At 33.3% G+C, this 20,476-nt stretch overlaps 4 protein-coding genes across 4 annotated transcripts; 2 read left to right on the forward strand and 2 right to left on the reverse strand.

Annotated features, from left to right (window-relative positions):
• The first annotated feature begins 2,440 nt into the window (after positions 1-2,440).
• On the forward strand, positions 2,441-3,727 carry LOC107956109 (UPF0481 protein At3g47200). Its single transcript, XM_016891853.1, has one exon. The coding sequence runs from the start codon at positions 2,441-2,443 to the stop codon at positions 3,725-3,727; it is 1,287 nt and encodes a 428-aa protein (XP_016747342.1).
• A 2,618-nt stretch (positions 3,728-6,345) lies between these two features.
• On the forward strand, positions 6,346-8,031 carry LOC107954453 (UPF0481 protein At3g47200). Its single transcript, XM_016890012.2, has 2 exons — positions 6,346-6,880; positions 6,959-8,031. Exons 1-2 carry the CDS (start codon positions 6,421-6,423, stop codon positions 7,777-7,779), a joined length of 1,281 nt encoding a protein of 426 aa, XP_016745501.1. The 5' UTR covers positions 6,346-6,420; the 3' UTR covers positions 7,780-8,031.
• A 3,963-nt stretch (positions 8,032-11,994) lies between these two features.
• LOC107954454 (lycopene beta cyclase, chloroplastic/chromoplastic) lies at positions 11,995-14,036 on the reverse strand. Its single transcript, XM_016890013.2, has one exon. It carries the CDS (start codon positions 13,652-13,654, stop codon positions 12,161-12,163), a length of 1,494 nt encoding a protein of 497 aa, XP_016745502.1. The 5' UTR covers positions 13,655-14,036; the 3' UTR covers positions 11,995-12,160.
• A 1,145-nt stretch (positions 14,037-15,181) lies between these two features.
• LOC107954455 (triacylglycerol lipase SDP1) lies at positions 15,182-19,336 on the reverse strand. The gene is made up of 3 exons (XM_016890014.2): positions 16,781-19,336; positions 16,476-16,619; positions 15,182-16,341 (listed from the first exon to the last, which is right to left on the reverse strand). Exons 1-3 carry the CDS (start codon positions 18,197-18,199, stop codon positions 15,361-15,363), a joined length of 2,544 nt encoding a protein of 847 aa, XP_016745503.2. The 5' UTR covers positions 18,200-19,336; the 3' UTR covers positions 15,182-15,360.
• Positions 19,337-20,476: the final 1,140 nt, after the last annotated feature.

Below are 20,476 nucleotides of genomic sequence, written 5' to 3' on the forward strand. Positions count from 1 at the left end.
CATCCCATTTAGAAATCCAAGTTGGCACTTAAAATCTACTTGGACTGCTAGGTAGGATTACCGTTAGAGAGATAACGGAACTTAACGGTAGAGTGATCACTTCGTAATAAAATGATAACATAAATGACTAAAACGTAATATTTCAAACATAAGTGACTAAAATGTAACCTGAGGCAAACAAAAGTGGCTATTTTTATAGATTACCCATAAATAATTTATGTGTAAGAGTTAAAATAGAAACCTTACACCCCTGTCTAAATATACGTTGAACATGAATGTCGAACATGAATATTGCAAACAAAATGAAGAGTTAAATAACATAATAATGCATTCCTTTAATGAAAAGCCATTGCCCACCGACAAATATATCGATAAGACTTCGAGAAAAATGCAGTAATCCATAAATGGTCAGAGCTTGATAGAACAAACATGTTTGTATACATGAATGAAGAAATCTAATAAATATTTTGTTCAACGATAAATTACAATGTTCTTTCATCTTCATAATTCAACTATGTATAATAATTTATCAATATTTATATAAAAATATGCAACCCCCATCAACAAACTTAAAGCATGCAATATAAATGGATTACCTTTTGATCAGCTTACAGTCTATCCCTCACTAAATTATTGATCATGTTGGCCAAAGGAACAGTTCCCTTACCCATAATCTCTAACCTACAGGTATTAGAGGAATGATAGAACAATGATAACCCAAAAGTTGTGAGTTCAGGTAGAAACAACCTAGATGACAAGAATCCATGCAAATAATGAGGTTCCAAATAGGATCGTTTTGCTGGTAAATCCAGCTTAAGTAGAATATCTATCCCAAAACAGAAGAATTCCCTTTGTCTCCTTTGTATACGCCATAAGTTTTTTTTTTTTTGGATTTTACAAATTTATAGATGTGACATGCCTTTGTTTTAAAAGGAACAATCTTTGGTTAAGAAGTTTGAGGATCAAATTGATAGAATATGTAAGTATATATCAAGGACTAAATGTGCTATTATACCAGTTAGAAATTACTTCCCCTTATTAGTTTAACAGCGGGTGATCAAAACAGGAACGAATTCAAACATTAGTGTCTGAATTGAAAATTTTTAAAAGTTGGATGACTAAAATAAGAAAACGGGCATAGTTGAGTGACCCTTTATATAGTTTACCCTTATAATATAGAGTTTTAGTGAATATTTCCGTTAAAAGAATAATAATTCGACTCCATTTTAAAAATTACGATAAAATTCATCAGTTTTTTTTAAAAGACGGGCAAAATTTAAAAATATATATAAACAATTAAGGGATAATTTTTATTTTTTTCTTTTTTTTTTTATCTTTGGTCATATTAGCTTCCCGACCCGATCCATACTTAGATGGACAAGTTTAGTATATATTCATCATATTCTTTACTAAGATGTCACGTTTAGCCTTTCCTCCTTTTGTTTTTGATTGCTTAAAAAAACTTTATATATGCTGCAATGTTTATCTTCTTTTTCTTAAAACAATCTTTTTTTCCTTTATCAACATTTTTACGTTATTTTTATTAACATGTGTTGAGTGAAATAGTAAAGTATATTGTACTCTTAAGGGTAAAACGTGATATTAACTTTCAAAACAATATTATTAACAAAGATAATTATAAATCTCGAATATGAATCGTAAAATTAACAAATTTTAATAATAGTTGAATTACTACTAATGTAATTTACCTTTAAATGAAAGCAAAGATAAATACAATTTCCATTGAACGAAACAATTGCTAATATGTAATATCTGCCATGTGCTTACTTTAATTATAATATACCATGTTTTTATGTTACTCGAATATAAATATAAGAATTAAATACGAGTATATTTAATTTTTTTCGAGTTTTTCGTATATCTAAAATATCCTTTATTTTAATTTTTTTATCTAAATATGTATTATACATGAATATTAAACACGAATACTTCTAGCATACCATTGTTTAATGAATAACAATTGAAGACCTAAGCTTGATAGAACAAACATGTTGTGTACATAAATGAAGAAATCTAATAAGAAATTACAGAGTTCTTTCATTCTCATAATTCGACTATGTAATAATTTATATAATGATATGGAACACCATGGGAGTTTAGGTCTATGTAGGTTACAAGGTCTGCATCACTCAATTAGAATAAATGTTAAGTAAATTCAAATTTAAATATTGCCATCTTAATTACTATGTTCCATCTTTACAATCACTCTTTCAAAAAGTAGAAAGCATAGTAATATGCCAAACTTGTTACCATAATAAAGTACAAAGATGAAGGGATCAATTAAACACAAATTAAACTAAGTAGTATAAAGCTTACCATTCAGCTACTTGGAGCCATACCTGGTAACAAATAAAGCCTACTCACCTTTGTCTTTAATGCCTAGTAGATTTACCTCCAACCAATGGATACAATTATCAAAATGCCTGCAGAGCCATTGAATTTCCTGGAGGAAAAGATGAAGGAATTTGATTCAGCCTTGCATGAAGTCCAGAACCAAGAAGCACAAGGTTCAACACCTCCTCAAACAACCAAACCTTTGATACAAAGAGTTTCACCACTCTTACTCGATAAGATGGCGGATTTTCAGAAATGTTTCGAACCAAGGCTGGTAGCTTTCGGCCCTTTGCACCACGGTAACCCCAAGTTCCAGCGTGCCGAGCAGTACAAGATTAAATTCGCCGCTCGCTTCGTGCATGTCAGCGGTACTAAACATGATGACCTGTTCAACAAGGTCAAGGCACAGATAGATGATTTGAGGAAGTGTTATACACCGGAGGACGTTGAAGCTTACGACAATGACAAGCTAGCTTGGATGTTGTTCGTTGATGGTTGTGCAGTGCTGTGTGTTGTACACTGTGTTATGGAAGGCAAGTTTGATGAGTTGAATACAAAAGCTTATCTTTTGGTATTTGCACAACTTGATTTGTTTTTGCTAGAAAACCAACTTCCTTACAAGCTGCTTAAGATATTGATTGGCTCAGCCAAAGATCCCGAAATATGGGAAAAATCAATCACAGACTTTGTAGCTGAGAACCTTATGACAAACATAGAGCAGAAGAGCAAACATGTAGCTGATAATAAAGATTATGCGCACCTTTTGGAGCGGTTACGTGACAAGCTCCTGACAGGGAAGGAAATGAAGACAGAAAATACCAAGATTGGTGGGATACTGCTGTCTTGCGGAGGCAGTCGCAAACATAGGAAAACGTTTCGAAGCATAAAGGAACTTAAAGAATCGGGGATACACGTGAAGCCGAGCACGACGAACAACCTCAAGGACATCTCCTTTTATTGCAACTTCATGGGGAAACTGACGATGCCGCGCTTGTTGGCCGACGATTCGACGGCTTCCAAGTTCTTGAACTTGGTAGCTTTAGAGATGTGTCAGGATTTCAAGAACGATTCCGAGGTCACATCGTACTTATGTTTCATGGACGCACTCATTGATTCAGCAGATGACGTTAAGGAGCTGCGAGATACGGGCATGCTGCATAATTATTTGGGCAAGAATGAAGAAGTGGCTGAGCTTTTTAAAAAAATGAGCAGGGGCTTGGTGCCGGACCAGGCCAGGTACGAAATGGTCATAAACGACATTCATAAGTACTGCAACAATCCATGGAGGGGTGTTGCGACTAAAGCCAATAAGGCAGGTCGATGGATAGGAAAGTTTGCAATATGTATCAGTCGATCGATCTTTCATATGTAGATAATATTATCTAAACATTTGGATGTCTATCTTTGTATGGTAAAATGTTGAATATTTTATGATTGGTTTCATTAAAAAAATTTTGTTAGTTATTGTCTCAAGGAGTTGTTTGGTTTCAAGATTGTGTATCTTGATTGCTCTAAACAAATCTGGGTGTTGATGGTATAAAATATGAATTAATTTTATGATATTATATTATAATATATTTAAAAAATTGATTGAGTTGGAATCACTTATTAATTAGGTCTCAATTTAATATCTTTTATTTTTACAAATCAATAAATATTATTTAAGGGTAATTTTATCTTTTCATATAAAATTTAGATTCGAATACATATATTATAAAATTTAATATCTCAAACTTTACTATTTCAATTAGATTCATATTTAATAATTAGTTTTTTAAAAAATTGTTCCAAAAATTTCCATAATCTAGTATTGCTTTAGTGATTAAGTTCAGCTTCACCAAAGTTCAAATATTATGCTAACTAAAATCTTCAAGTTCAAATATTATGATAATTAAGAGAAAAAATCAACTAATAGAATAATAGGTTTTGAGTTCGACATGTATATGTATGGTAATCTGTTGAGAATTTTCGATACCGTCTAGATAAGTTTATGAAGTGTTATATATCAAGAGATATAAATAAGTTCAAATTTTATCATGTGTAAAATTTTCGATTTTCATGATGAATGAGACACTCTCACTCTGTAAAGTCTATAAACAAAATCTTTCAGTCGAGTTGAGATCCTTAACTAAACAACCTAGATAGACGATAAACTGTTGCAAAGTCTTAAAAGGCCGATCCTAAAATGTATTGAAAGTATATAAGTTTGGAGATAGTTAATGAGTTATGTTAAGATAAACTATGAATAAAGTAATGATTAATTTTAAAAATCATTGAAAATTAATAATTTTTTAAATAAATATAAAATATTTATAATTATAATTATTTGTAAATAAAATTGTCACATATTATCATTTATTTTAATTTGATAATCACTTATTGAGACATTATCATTCAAGCAGCATTTAGTATTAATTAAAAGATTTGTTTTCATTATAAAAAAAATGTTTGATTTTCATTATTATTTTATAATTCAATTTTTATTATTTTATTATTATTTGATATTTACTAGCACTTTTTTATGTAATATAATACAAAAATATAAAACGGATTGAGTTGGGCAAAGTTCAAACTTTAAACATAAAACCCAAACTCAAACAATATTATAAGCGAGCATTTTTTTCAAGCTCATTTTTCGAGTCTTAGACTTTTATTTAAATCCTTCTATATTTTAACTGGACATTTAAACTTTGACGAATAACAATTTTTAAACAGATATATTCACCTATAATATATATAAAATAAAATAAAAACTATGTAAGTAATAATTAGAAGAGAGAAGGATTTAACCACTAAAAAACTTATTCCAATTTTCATGGATGAAGTCTTAACAATATCCCACTTTAAAAAAGGTATAAAGCATATAAATATTAAATATATGTATTTTATATATACCAAACTTGTTACCATAAAAAGTAGAAAGGTGATGGGATGAATTCAAAGGTAAACCAAGCTGCTATCTATGAGCAGTACTATAAACCTTAAAATTCAACTACTTGGGAGTCATATCTACAAACCTACTTACTCACCTTTGTAAATGACCAACCCTCACGACCAACAAATTCTTTACTAAGATGTCACGTTTAGCCTTTTCTCCTTTAGTTTTTCATTGCTTAAAAAAACTTTATGCTGCAATGTTTATCTTCTTTTTCTTAAAACAATCCTTTTTTCCTTTATCAACATTTAAGTTATTTTTATCAATAAGTGTTGAGTGAAATAGTAAGGTACTTTGTGGGAAAAATGTGATTTTAACCTTCAAAACGACATTTTCAATAGGGACAATCATAAATCCTGAATATGAATCGTAAAATTACCAACAAATTTTAATAATAGTTGAATTACAACGAATATAATTTTCCTTCAAATGAAAGCAAACATAAATGCAATTTCCACTAATCGAAACAATTACCAACCTGTAACATCTGCAATATGCTTACTTTAATTATAATATACCATGCTTTTATGTTACTCGAATTTAAATATAAAAATTAAATATGAGTATAGTTAATTTTTTTCAAGTTTTTCGTATATTTGAAATATCTTTTATTTTAAATTTTTATCTGAATAAGTGTTGTACATGAATATTAAACACGAATACTTCAAGCATACAATCATTTAATGAATAGCCATTGAAGACCTTGATAGAATACAAACATGTTTGTGTACATCAATGAAGAAATTTAATAAGAAATTACAGTGTTCTTTCAGTCTCATAATTCAACTATATAATAATTTATATAATGATATGTAACACCATGAGAGTTTGGGTCTATGTAGGTTATAGGGCCCGCAGTGAATTAGAATAAATATATTATAAATTTAAAAAGATGTTAAGTGAGTTAAAGTTTGAATATTGCTATCTTACAATTTTTCGTCTTAACAATCACTCTTTCAATAAAGTATAAAGCATAGTAATATACCAAACTTGTTACCATAGAAACACAAATTAAACTACCATCTCTAAGTAGTATAAAGCTTAACATTCAGCTACTTGGAGCCATACCAGGTAACAAATAAAGCCTACTCACCTTTCTCTTTAATGCCTAGTAGATTTACCTCCAACCAATGGATACAATTATCGAAATGCCTGCAGAGCCATTGAATTTCATGGTGAAAAAGAAGAGGGAATTTGATTCAGCCTTGCATGAAGTCCGAAACCAAGGAAAAGCACAACTTCCAACATCTCCTCAAATAACCAAACCTTTGATACAAAGAGTTTCGCCTGTCCTAATCAACATGAAGGCGGATTTTCAGAAATGTTTCGAACCAAGGCTGGTAGCTCTCGGCCCTTTGCACCACGGTAACCCCAAGCTCCAGCGTGCCGAGCAGTCCAAGCTTAAATTCGCCGCTCTCTTCGTGAATGAGAACGAGACTAACCGTGATGACCTGTTCGACAAGGTCAAGGCGGAGATAGGTGATTTGAGGAAGTGTTATAACCCGGAGGACATTGCTGCTTATGACGATGAAATGCTGGCTTGGATGTTGTTCGTTGATGGTTGTGCAGTGCTGTGTGCTGTACGCTATGGTATGGAAGGCAAGTTTGATAAGTTGAATACAAAAGCTGATCTTTTGGTAATTGCACAACTTGATTTGTTTTTGCTAGAAAACCAACTTCCTTACAAGCTGCTTAAGATATTGATTGGCTCAGCCAAAGATCCCGAAATATGGGAAAAATCAATCACAGACTTTGTAGCTGAGAACCTTATGACAAACATAAAGCAGAAGAGCAAACATGTAGCTGATAATAAAGATTATGCGCACCTTTTGGAGCGGTTACGTGACGAGCTCCTGACAGGGAAGGAAATGAAGATAGACAGTAGCGTGATTGGTCGGATGCTGCTGTCTTGCGGAGACAATCGCAAACATAGGAAAACGTTTCGAAGCATAAAGGAACTTAAAGAATCGGGGATACACGTGAAGCCGAGCACGACGAATAACCTCAAGGACATCTCGTTTTCTTGCAACTTCTTGGGGAAACTGATGATGCCGCGCTTGTTGGTGGACGATTCGACGGCTTCCAAGTTCTTGAACTTGGTAGCTTTAGAGATGTGTCGGGATTTCAAGAACGATTTCGAGGTCACATCGTACTTATGTTTCATGGACGCACTCATTGATACAGCAGATGACGTTAAGGAGCTGCGAGTTACGGGCATGCTGCATAATTATTTGGGCAGTGATGAAGAAGTGGCCAACCTTTTCAATAAAATGAGCAGGGATTTGGTGCCGGACCAGACCAGGTACGAAAAGGTTATAGAGGACATTCATAGGTACTGCAACAATCCATGGACGGATGCCTTGGCTCAAATTTATTACACCTATTTTAGTACCCCATGGACTTTCCTTGCCTTTGTTGGTGCCATTATAGGCCTTCTTTTCTCTGCCATTCAAGCTTATTTCTCGTTGCCACAGAACAGAAGTGGTTAAACTCCTTGAATCCAGCCCTTTAAACAGTGCTTTAACCATTTGTTTTTATTATAGTATATATACTATATCCTGCCTCCATTGTTGGCCAGCCTAGTGCCACATTTTCCACTTTGTTTTATAATAAGGGATTGTTTGGTTTCATGTTGTAACTCATTTTCTTTTTTAATTTCTAAAACGATTATAAAAACTGGCTTTTGTAACTGGATTTATCGGTGATTTATTTGTATATTTAATGGAAAATTCTTATTTGAATATTACTTCCAATTCGAATAAAATTAAATTCAGATTGTAAAATCAACAAGAATACTCATGTTTAAACCAATGAAAGAATATGTCAATCTACATCGGTGCTTTTTAACTACCTTTGATTCTTTTCTTAGCCGATGAAAAACAAAGGAGAAATGGGGTGTGAGAATTAATATTACCAAAGATACTAAACTTTACATTCAAGCTAAACTTTATAACAATAATCGGATGAAAAACCAATGAAAAACCAAAAACATTGATATCTATTACTTTGTAAAAATAAGAATTTTTTTATGATTTTATAATTAAGTTGAAACCCAATTGAGAAGTGATACCGACTGACTTAATCAACTCTTTTAAATGTAATATAATATTATAAAATTATTTATAAATTAATTCATGCATTGATATACATTATTAATGAATGAAGACCAAGATTTGTTTATTCAGATACACAATCTGAAACCAAACAACTCCATAAGACAATCATAAACCAAAGTGGAAAATGTGGCACAATGCTGGCCAAAAATGGAGACAAGACAGGATACAGTATGCTATTAATAAAAATAGAATATTATAGAAACAAAAACAGAGTATTGAAAGTACACTTTGTAAGACTGGTTTCAAGGAGAACTCTTGTTCTGTGGTAACGAGAAATAAGCCTGAATAGCAGAGAAAAGAAGCCCCATAATGGCACCCATAAATGCAAGGAAAGTCCATGGCCTCTCAAAATGGGTGTAATAAGCTTTAGCCAAGGCAGCCGTCCATGGATTAGTACGGTACTTATGAATGTCCTCTGTAACCTTAAAGTACCTTTTTTGGTCCGGCACCAAATCCCTGCTCATTTTATTAAAAAGCTCAGCCACTTCTTCGTCACTGCCCAAATAATTAAGCAGCACGCCACTAACTCGCAGCTCCTTAACATCATCTGCTGAACCAATAAGCGAGTCCATGAAACATAAGTACGATGTGACCTCGAACTTATTCTTGAAATCCGGACACATCTCTAAAGCTACCAAGTTCAAGAACTTAGAAGCCATCGAATCGTCCACCAACAAGCGCGGGATCATCAGTTTCCCCAAGTAGTTGCAATAAAAGGAGATGTTCTTGAGGTTGTTCGTCGTGCTCGGCTTCACGTGTATCCCCCGATTCTTTAAGCTCCTTTACCCCTCGAAACGTTCTCCTATGTTTGCGGCTGTCTCCCCAGGACAACAGCTTCCGACCCATCACGCTACTGTCTCTTTTCATTTTGTCCCCAGTCAGGAGTTGGTCACGAAACCGCTCCAAAAGATGCGCATAATCTTTATTATGATCTACATGTTTGCTCTCCTGCTCTATGTTTGTCATAAGGTTCTGAGCTATAAACTCTGTGATTGATTGTTTCCATACTTTGGGATCTTTGGCTGAGCCAATCAATATCTTAAGCAGCTTGTAAGGAAGTTGGTTTTCTAGCAAAAACAAATCAAGTTGTGCAAATACCAAAAGATCTGCTTTTGTATTCAACTCATCAAACTTACCTTCCACAACGTAACGTACCGCACACAACACGGCACAACCGTCTACGAACAGCATCCAAGCTAGCCTTTCATCGTTATAAGCAGCAATGTCCTCCGGGTTATAACACTTCCTCAAATCACCTATCTCCGCCATGACTCTGTAGAACAGTTCTTGATCATCAGTATAACCGTTATCAAGCGCAAAGCGAGCGGCGAATTTAAGCTTGACCTGCTCAGAGCGCATGAACTCGGGTTTACCGTGATGCAAAGGGCCGAAGGCAACCAGCCTCGGTTCGAAACATTTCTTGAAATCAGCCTTCGTGTTGAGTAAGAGTGGTGAAACTCTTTGTATTAATGGTTTGGCTCCTTGCCATGAACCTTGTAATGGTCCCTGGTTTTGGACTTCATACAGGGCTGACTTAAATGCATCCCTCTTTTCCTCGATGAAATCCCATGGCACTGCCTCAGGCATTTGAATAATTGTATGCCTTGGTTGGTCCTGGTGGTTGGTCATTTACAAAGATGAGTAAGTAGGTTTGTAGATATGACTCCAAGTAGTTGAATTTTAAGGTTTATACTACTCACAGATACTAGCTTGGTTTACCTTTGAATTCATCCCATCACCCTTGTACCTTTTATGGTAACAAGTTTGGTATTGTTAAGACTTCATCCATGAAATATATTATAAGAGAATATATTTGTTTAAGAATTATTATTTGCCAAAGCTTGAATCTCCACTTAAAATATGGGAGGATTTAAACAAAACTATAAGACCCTAAAATTGAGTTTGAACAAAAAAAAATTCACTTAAAATATAATTTAAGCTTGGGTTTCACCATTTAAGGCTCAAGCTTCGCTCAACCAAGCTTCGCCAAATCAAACTTATATACTTTAAACGCATTAAATATAAATCCTTATCTATACGTATAAAATATCTTTTTATTTTTTTTTCTTTTGAAATGTCCCATTAATCCTTATTAGCCTTTTCTTTTATTATATTTTAAAAGAAATCTATATTTTATTTTTAGTAATTTATACTATTTTCATTTTATTATTTTTTTAAAAAATAATCTATTATTTTCACTCATATTCTTTACTAAGATGCCACGCTTAGCCTATTCTCCTTTGGTTTTTCATTGCTTAAAACAAGTTTATGCTGCGATGGTTTCTTTTCATTAAAATAATATTTCTTTCCCTTTACCATCATTTAATTTATTTTAACAAAAAATGTTGAATACACCATAAAAGGTACATTACACTCCCAATAAAAAAATAAGAACTAAAAAGATAAATACGAATTCTAAACATGTATTGCGGCATATATTAAGACTAAAATAGTTGAGTTTCAATATAATATTTATTTGAAATGTATAAATTTTGCATAATTTTTTTCATTCAAATAATCTTGGATTTTTTATTGTTTCTACTTTTACATTAGCATGTTGATAACCAAAAAAGATAAAATTAAATAATTAAATGATCATCTTAAAACTTCTAATAATTGACCAAAAAATTACTAATAGTTAAGTTACTACTAGTGTAATTTACCCTTAAACGAAAGTAAACTTAATTGCAATCCTCATTAGAGGTGATCATCGGCCGGGTGTTAATAAAATTTTAAGCTAAGTTTCCAAGCTTAAACCCGAACCGATCCAAAAAATGAACCTAAAATTTTACTGAAATCCAGTCCGAATAAAAATACTAAAATTCGAGCCCAGCCCGACTTGTACTAATTTTTTTATATTATTATTTTTATATTAAAAAATTTTTAAAATATAATACATTAAACACACTAAAAACATTAAAATAAATATTTACCAACAAATTAAAAAATATATTTATACTTAAATAATTCTATCGTGCAACTTAACAAGTAAATATTTCTAAAATGGTAAAAAAATTAACAATAAAATAAGAATTATATAATATTCAAACAATAATAAAAATATAGTAACAATATAATAATAATATTATAGAAAAACCATAGAAACAACAGTAAAATAGCAGAAGTTTTTTTTTTTTTTTTTGCAAATTTGAACCCAAATTGAAAAAAGTTTATTGTGACCCAACCCATTTAGAAAATGAGCATTAATTTTTTGTCAAAGTTCATTTTTTTAAGCCTATATTTTTAACCAACTCTTTCTACTTTTCAAATAGACCTTCAAATCAGGTGACCCGACTCATCATCAATTCTAATTCTCACTAAATGAAAACAAGGCAAGTAAAGTAATTTTCCATATTGCCAACTGCTTACTTTAATTATAATATACTATGTTAGTCGGACAACAGTGTAAGAGTCAAATACGAGTATATTAACTTTTTCCAAGTTTTTCCATATATTTGGAATATCCTTGCCTAAAACCTTTATCCAAACATGCGTTGGACATGGGTGTAAACACGAATACTTCAAGGAACATCATGATACACTCCTTTAATGAATAGCCATTGAAGACCAGTAAATATATGGATAAGATTTGGAGTAAAATGCAGTAGTCCGCTTGATAGAACAAACATGTTTGTGTACATGAATGAAGAATAAATTACAGTGTTCTTTCATTCTCATAATTCAACTATATAATGATATGCAACCCCATCAACAAACTTAAAGCATGCAATAAATGGATTACCTTTTGATCATCTTACTCTCTATCCTTCACTAAATTATTGATCATGTTGACCAAAGGAACAGTTCCCTTACCCATAATCTCTAACCTAGAGGTATTAGAGGCATGATAGAACAGTGATAGCCCAAAAGTTATGAGTTCTGGGAGAAACAATCTAGATGACAAGAATCCATGCCAATAATGAGGTTCCAAATCGAAAAACGCATCAAAAAACCTTCTCGTTGCTGGTAAATCGAGCTTAAGTAGAATATCCATCCCGAAACAGAAGAATTCCCTTTGTCTCCTTCTTTGTATTGGCCATAAATCTCTCCATACTTCAGTAGACAATTTGTCTCCCATCAAGTTCTTTCCCGGATCAAGGCACCGGACGATAGCATCCGCAACGATTGGAGCAGCTGCTAGTGTTCTTGCAACCATGTAACCCGTCGACGGGTGCACCATTCCCGCTGTTCCGCCAATTCCCACAACTCTTTGGGGTAAAACCGGAAGGGGACCGCCCATTGGAATGACGCAATGCTCATCCTCTTCGATGCTCTTAACTTTTATTCCTAGGTGCTTTAACCTAGCTACCATTCTTTCCTTGATATCATCCATAGGCAAGCCTGGTCGAGCAACTAGAGAAGTTTCCTCGAGAAATATTCGGTTTGACGAGAAGGGCATCGCATAAAGAAACGTGGGAATTCTACTATTTCTCTCCTTCAACTCCTTACTATCGGAAAGATGCGAATCTCTCCAATCCATAAAAACCATCTTTTCAACATCAAAAGGATGTTCTTCAACCTCAGCTAGAATTCCATAAGCCATTTGATACCCCGGATTATATGGCTTATCATATTGAACAAGACACCTCGAGAATCCAGTAGCATCAAGAACAACAGTAGCTTGAACCGTAACACCGTCATTACAAATCAATAAAGACTTTGATTCCTCATGAATAACCTTAATAACCTTTGCTTGATGGAATTTCACACCATTAGATATACACTTTAACAGCATTTTCGACTTAAGCTGTTTCCTATTAACCCTTCCATAAGGTCTATCAAGATCTTTCTTTTTTCCATCATCAATATACACAACAGCACCAGACCAGGTTGTATCAAGACAATCAAGCAAATCCATAGCTTCAAATTCATCAACCCAAACACCATAATTATTAGGCCAAATCAATTTTGGTGATGGATCAATTGAACAAACTGAAAGTCCTGCTTGTGAAACTTGTTGAGCAACAGCTAAACCAGCAGGACCACCACCAACAACAGCTAAATCCACAACAGCACCTTTTGATGGATCAAACATAGGAAGTTCATATTCTAAATTTTCCTTTTTAGTTTCAGGGACTAACTCTAAAAGAGCACTACTACTTGCCTTAACCTTAACACAACCATTAGGGACTCTTCTTTTCTTAGGAACAAACTTAACTTCTTGGTGGGTTTTACAAGCTTTTTCTGAAAACCCGTGGAGTAAAACTGAAAATTCAAGCTTGCTATGTGTTCTAAGTAAAGTATCCATGGAAATTTCAATAAAGGGTCTTTTAATACCTACTCAAAAACCAAACTTGGATCTTCAAAAAAAAAAGCTTTACCATAAAAAGTTTAGTCTTTTAATAATCCCCAGCTCAGAAAATCAATTGCATCCAAGGATTTGAAACTAAACAAGCCATTAACACTTGTAAACATTGAAAAAATAATGAAGACTAAAAGAGAAGAGACTCACCAAGACATGGAAATGAAGTTAAGAAATGGAGAGAAAATTTGGGGGTACGGGGCTCATTGATGGAGCTTTCACAAAAACAAGAGATATATGTGGCAAAAGGTAAAGCTTGTGTGGTCTGCCCTGAACGACAAAGGGAACTGTAGATGGAATCCCTTTTTTTTTTCTTTTGCTTTTTAGGGATTTTTTTCATAGAACGATAAATAAATATAAAGAATTGACAAATTAATCTTTACACGTTAGATCAAAATATAAATTAATCTTTAATTAGTAGAATAATTAGATAATTATATGTAGTATACCACTTGTACCTATTTTGAAGTACAGGAATCAATTTTTAACTATAAAAATAGAAAATAAATTTAACAAAATAATTAATTTTTTCTTTAATTTAACATATAAAAATTAATTTTTTATTTTTTAAATAAATAAAAAAAAATATAATTTAATTCTTAATATAGAAGCATTATGATAGTTTTACCATAAATCATTTCAGAAAGTGGAGATAGGCCAGCACCAAGTTCATCTGCAGTACAACAGAGGTTTAGTTTTATGGATGGATGGATATCCACGTGTCCACTTAAATCCAACACTACCAATTTCTTCTTTTTTGGAACGAAAAACTACCAATATTATTGCTTCATGTAAGAAGATTTTAATATCCAAAATAATTAGGGAAAAGAGAGGATTCACCCTCCTAAAATGTGGAATTTCTCTTTTAACACCTTTTATAATTTATACAATTTTACATTAATAAAATTAAAATTAATTATATTTTTATTTTTAAAAATAATAAAATTTTGATTTTATTTTTAAAAAGTTATAAAAATATAAACTATTAAAATGAAAGAATTATATTTTTATTAAAAACATATAATTTAATTTCGGTACCATTAAAAAAATTTAACATTGTCTAGTGAATTTTTAGATTTTATAAGTAAGATCAAAAGATTGACAAGTATCTTATAAGAATACAGTAAAAAATTTAAAATATATATATATACTTATAAATTTTTTAAAATTATTTTTAAAAGAAATTATTATTATACCAAATACTCGATATTTATGCATTATAAGACAAAAACTAAAATTCACGAACATGGAGTGACAAAGACAATTTTTTTTGCAAAAATTAGAATTATTTTTAAGTAAATAATTATCTTTAAAAAAATGGAAGTTCTTTTAAGAAATTATTTTAAATTTTTAGAGAGCAAATTTTCAAAAAAGAATAAATACTAGCAATGTGATAAAAATACACAAGATAAATATGTCATTATTTTGTTAAATTAACTGATCCATTAGTTCAATAAACAGGAATTATCAAAGTAAAAGAAACAAATAGTGATAATATTTATGTCATACAAAAAATTACAAATAGTAAAAAAAAAATTTAATCAATCATGGTAAATTTTTTACTAGCAATGAATACCCTTTTTCAAAGCAGGGACCAATTTGTTGCCACCCAAAAATTAACTCTAACAGCTTGGTAGGGTATTAGATTAATCTTAAGCATCTACAACACCACCCTGATTATCATCATGGGCACTCCGGGTCAGATTATCGGTAGCAACTGTCTCATTTACTGCACCGGCATCATCGTCGCTACATTCGGATGCGGAGCTATCATCCTTCTCTGGACACTCCAGCTGCACACATTCAGCTACTTCAGTACTACAACTATCTGAATCAGGGCTTCTACTTGACTGTGCCAAGTCAGCTTTCTTCACGACGTTGAGCATAAGTCCATTAATGACCTTTTCAGGTTGTAAGAGATCACCTTCAGTGACCATAATGCTAGAACCATTAACAGGCGGTCTGTTCCCGAAATCCCTTTGATCAAACTCGTGTTCTGAACCTCTATCTGATTTCATCATCCTCGGACTGTGACTAAATGAATCCCCACCGCATATCTGAAATCCAGGAGAACCAGGATGAGCCATTAGACCTTTGTTCACTTCAGCTTCAGCGTCTAGATTTTGGACAAAGTCGATGAACAGATTTGCAGAACTCGTCCTCATCAACGGACCACCAGATCTTGTCCAAGAATGTATGTCTACACCTTCTGATTCACTATCACTTCCATCGTAGGCACTGCGATGGGCTCGTAAATTCCTAGCAGGTGGTGGTATTCCCAAAGAACTACCTACTCCGTGATGCAAAGACGAAGTAACATCTGTGAGAAGGTCTTCTTCAAGGGAGCCTGATGAGTTTTCTCTTGCAATGCAATTCCAAGACGGGATTCTCTTCGAAGCATTGAATTTGGTTGTTGTGTTGGCAAGAAGACCATGAGATGAAGCGGCAGCAGCTCTGTCAGCACTCCGTTTAAGCCTACGCATGTGGTTAAGAATTGCAACACACTCATCGAGGGCAAGCTCAATGCCGCAATTTGCTTTCATAGCTGACAGCTTCTCCCAAGTGCATCTTCTCCCTTGGTTGGCTGCCTTTTGAAGCTCCACAAGAGTTGGGTTTTGTAGAATTTTCAAGTACTGTTAATAGTTAAAAAACAGCATAGATAGAGTCAGACAAGGTTTGAACGGAACTAAACCCAAGTGCTCAAGCTTTCACCAATTTTTAATCTGAATGTAACCAAAGATAAGCCTAAAAATGATTTTGAACATACCTGAGAAACTGTAGCTGGCATAACCACGGTAATATCACCCTCCCAATCTTGAGCAAATATCTTGGCTAGTCCCCCCATACGAAATCCCAGTTCAAGTATTTGGCTACATCTATGTTTAACTTCCATCTCGGTTAGGTGCGCAAACTACAATTTAAAAACAATAAAACTAGTTCATTTCATCATTCAAATAATAAGACAAGTAAACAGACAAAGGCATCATAACAACAACTACCAAGATCGTAATATGGTTTAAATACACCCACAAACATAAACCAAGATCATAAGTGTAACCAATATAAACATACCTTTGCCGCAAAGTTACCACCATGGGCTCGAACAAACTCCTTTACCCTCAAAAATGGTATGATATGAGGGTTTGCTTGACTCACAATGAAATGATTGACATTGAACAGCTCCTTAAGTTGCATCATAGGTAAATCGACCTCCAAGCTACCATCCCTCCATCGACGAGCAGTTGCACTAGAACCCTCCTCGGGATCCAAATTAAAGGGAGGATGGTAAGGAACGAGTTCCCCACTCCTATCTTTCGCCATTAGTTCCTGAGCTTCAAAAAGGCCAGGAAAAGCACAAGAAGCGCTTACGGCACTCCATATGACAACATGAGGTGAAGTCAAGTAATTTAGGCATCGAGGTGGCTCATGTTTCCTTGGTGAGCAAACTGTTATTCCGAGTACTCGACCAGTCATATCATAAGCCTCTTGAAATGTAAGATTACTTGTAAGGTGTCTTAACATCCATTGCATGTGTCTGATCTCATGAACAGCCCCTTGTCTCATGACTCTCCTAACAACTGCAAATATTCCACCCAGTTGATCATAAAACTGCAACGACCGCCAAGAGTCTTCGAAGAAGCTTTGCAGCTCGGGCCATGACCTTGTACCAACAATAGCACACATAATGGATCCTACACTCGAACCAGCGATTATCCTCGGTAAAAGCTTATGCTCTACTAGTGTTTTAACTACACCAATATGAAATGCTCCAAGAGAAGCACCCCCACTTAAAAGCAACGCCGTTCTACCAAATGCATGCCTTGTTTCATGCATAAAAGCAAGCTTCTCTTCCAAGGAAAGCTCCTCTGAATCAGAGTCACAAACCATTCTCAACTGAGTGGAGACCTCATCAATGTAATCCTTGATGAGTTTAGGCACATGAAGCCTTCCTTTATGAAGCTCAGGATTACACATATTACCAAGATTTCTAATAAGATCAGCTCTCATACAAAAGATAATATCCCTAAGAGATCCATCTTGGCGACGACGCTGAAGCTCTTGAATCTTGTTTCTCACAAGTTCCTCATCATAAAGATTTGATTCATTCATCTTCGGTGTTTCTTTATCAAGCATCTTAGCAGCATGAGCCCATTCTTCATATGTCAATGCAGTTCTCATCATATTTCTCCAAAATTTCCTTCTATAAGCCATTTCAGCCCTGAACTTTACATTCGTGTACCGTTTCACCAAAAAAGCAATAATAGTCACCAATGCTAATATCCCCTGAGGATTCCGGGGATGCAACCATGATATCAATGGCGAAACCAAGTTCTTACATCCATAGAATAAATCCACCAATACATGAAAAATTTGATGCCTGAAATGTGCCATTGACTTACACAACAGGATCCTAAAAGCAATCGTACGACCAATGATCGTCGAAGGACCAATCGCAAATGAATCAACACTGGCCTCATTAGTTATATCCATAGCTAGTTTGCAATAAAGATTTTCTAACAGGGAATGAAAGCAAACAGTATTGGCTTTGTTTTTGCACCAAATATCAGAGAAAAATACAAAAAGACACTAATGGATTTGTTCACCAACTTGAATTCAGAAACACTAAAGATCAATGAGAAACTGATCCTATAACCCTAAATTCACCTCCTTCTTTTTCTTCAAATATATAGAAAATTAAGCGGATTAATATATATCCCAATTGAAAAGGAAAACAAGCAAAATTTTCTATTTAAAGATTAAGAGTTAGATAGTTTCCAACCTCGTTCAGCTCCCGAATTCCAACAAATTTCTGACTATCTACAAAAAAACCAACAAGAACCCAAATTCTCTTAAAATCTACAAATCCAAATAAAAGAAAACCCAGATTCTAATTCCCATTACACACACAAGAAACCAAGAACCTGTTCGGTTTCTCTTTTTTTTCCACAAGAATCTAAACGAAACCCAAAAAAGGTCTCAAAGAAGACAATAATTATCACCAGTTAAAAAAACCATGGGTTTTCCTTTGACAATTCCAAAAAATTGGGGCAAATAGCTAACAAAGGAAAACCCAGGAAAAGAAAACCAGATACATCCCCATCGAGTGCTAATATAATATGAAGGCCAGTAGGCTAAATATAAACATCCAAAAGCGAAATTATTGGGGGAAAGGGAAACTTTGGGATCTGCTAAAAGAGATAACGGTGCCAATGTGAAGGAAAGATTCTGGATAGAGAAAGAAGATTATATAAAAAAAAAACAAAATAAAGGAGAAGATAAGATTCTGATCGTTGGGAAACTAACTTTCTATTTATAAAAAAAAAGCATTAAAGAAACAAAATTTTGAAAGAAAACTTTGGGTTGTGTTAAAGCTTTGGTTTTTAGCTACGATTTTGTGTAGCTTGGAGGGATGGGGTCTTGGTTGCTTTTGCTTGCAAGCAACAACTGCTTTAAATTTGTGAGGAGATTGAGAGTAGAATTCAAAATTCTAGCGAGGGGGGTTTGGCTTTCAATGTAAACAGATAAGTTCGTAATGAATTACGTCAGATTTTGGTGGCAACAAAATGTACTTTTTAGTTGATTCAACTCACCTTTTATTATTATTATTATCGAAGTCAGCAAAATGTTAGATTTTGAATTCAGGACTGTTACCTCGATCATAAAGGGAACTTGTCCTTTTATCTCAACTCTATTTATTACATTGCAAGTCTCTCAAACTATAAGTGCGGATGCACTTAATAATTAAACCGAACTTAGATAAATATAAAATATATTAATATCATGTTTAAATTTAACCTGAATTCAATCCAGTTTAGCTCATGAACAGCTTTATTTGAGTGATGTCTCTTTTATATTTGTTTGAGAGTGACACAAACTTGCCTAAACACCTTTATTTATATAATGTAAGATTAATGCATTCAATTTATTACTTTCTTAAAGGTGAATGTACGTATCAAGTCTCTTTATTATAAAGATTAGATTAAAATAATTCTTTATTATTAAATAGATAAATTTAATTCTTGTACTATAAAAAAATTAAATAAGATAAAATTAAAATAGAGTTAATATTTATTATTTACTGTGTAACTCCAAACAAAATATTTCATCTGATTTAATCTTATTTGATTATTTTTTCTAGTACAAAGATTAAATCAATTCATTTAATAGTAAATGGACTAATTTGATCCAATATGTATAATAGAGGGACTTATCAAAAAAATTGAGGAGGTTATGCAATACCAGACAAGAAATGCGTATGGGGATGGTGAAGCGACGTAATAGACCAAAAAATAAACGTGGAGCATAATAATATAATATAGCATTGCACAGAAGGTGGATATGAATAACAAGTAACCCAAACGTGGCATTTATGTCCCACTTCCCACCTTTCTTTCCATATAAAACTCTGATGGTTATTGGTAATTCGGATAACGTTTTCTAATATATAGAGTTGTAATATTAGGTAGCCATGAATATCATTATCATCTGCAGCAAGAAAACTTATCAAGGACCTGCGATTTTTTCGGTAAAAGATCCTTATACTATGAGTTAGATTGCATTGACAACGATGTCTGCTAGATCAAAAGCAAATTAATCTTTTTATTAAAAATTTCATTAATTTCTACTATTAAAAACTGATTTGTGTATGTTAACATGAGGTACCACGTGTAACTATTTGATTATTTTGCTAGCTACACTGATTTTTAACTATAGAAATGGACAAAATTTTCAACAGAAAAAACGGTTTGCTCTTTGATCGAATGTAAA

This window comes from Gossypium hirsutum, chromosome A13 (genome assembly GCF_007990345.1).
Source record: "Gossypium hirsutum isolate 1008001.06 chromosome A13, Gossypium_hirsutum_v2.1, whole genome shotgun sequence".
Lineage (NCBI taxonomy): Eukaryota > Viridiplantae > Streptophyta > Magnoliopsida > Malvales > Malvaceae > Gossypium > Gossypium hirsutum.

Bases quoted from the DNA above. Each gene is read 5' to 3' on its own strand.
- LOC107956109 (XM_016891853.1), top strand. From the start codon at position 2,441: ATGCCTGCAGAGCCATTGAATTTCCTGGAGGAAAAGATGAAGGAATTT.
- LOC107954453 (XM_016890012.2), top strand. From the start codon at position 6,421: ATGGATACAATTATCGAAATGCCTGCAGAGCCATTGAATTTCATGGTG. The intron at 6,881-6,958 runs GTATGGAAGGCA...TGTTTTTGCTAG, and splicing joins GCTGTGTGCTGTACGCTATG to AAAACCAACTTCCTTACAAG.
- LOC107954454 (XM_016890013.2), bottom strand. From the start codon at position 13,654: ATGGATACTTTACTTAGAACACATAGCAAGCTTGAATTTTCAGTTTTA.
- LOC107954455 (XM_016890014.2), bottom strand. From the start codon at position 18,199: ATGGATATAACTAATGAGGCCAGTGTTGATTCATTTGCGATTGGTCCT. The intron at 16,620-16,780 runs GTATGTTTATAT...TTTAAATTGTAG, and splicing joins GTGGTAACTTTGCGGCAAAG to TTTGCGCACCTAACCGAGAT. The intron at 16,342-16,475 runs GTATGTTCAAAA...AACTATTAACAG, and splicing joins TGCCAGCTACAGTTTCTCAG to TACTTGAAAATTCTACAAAA.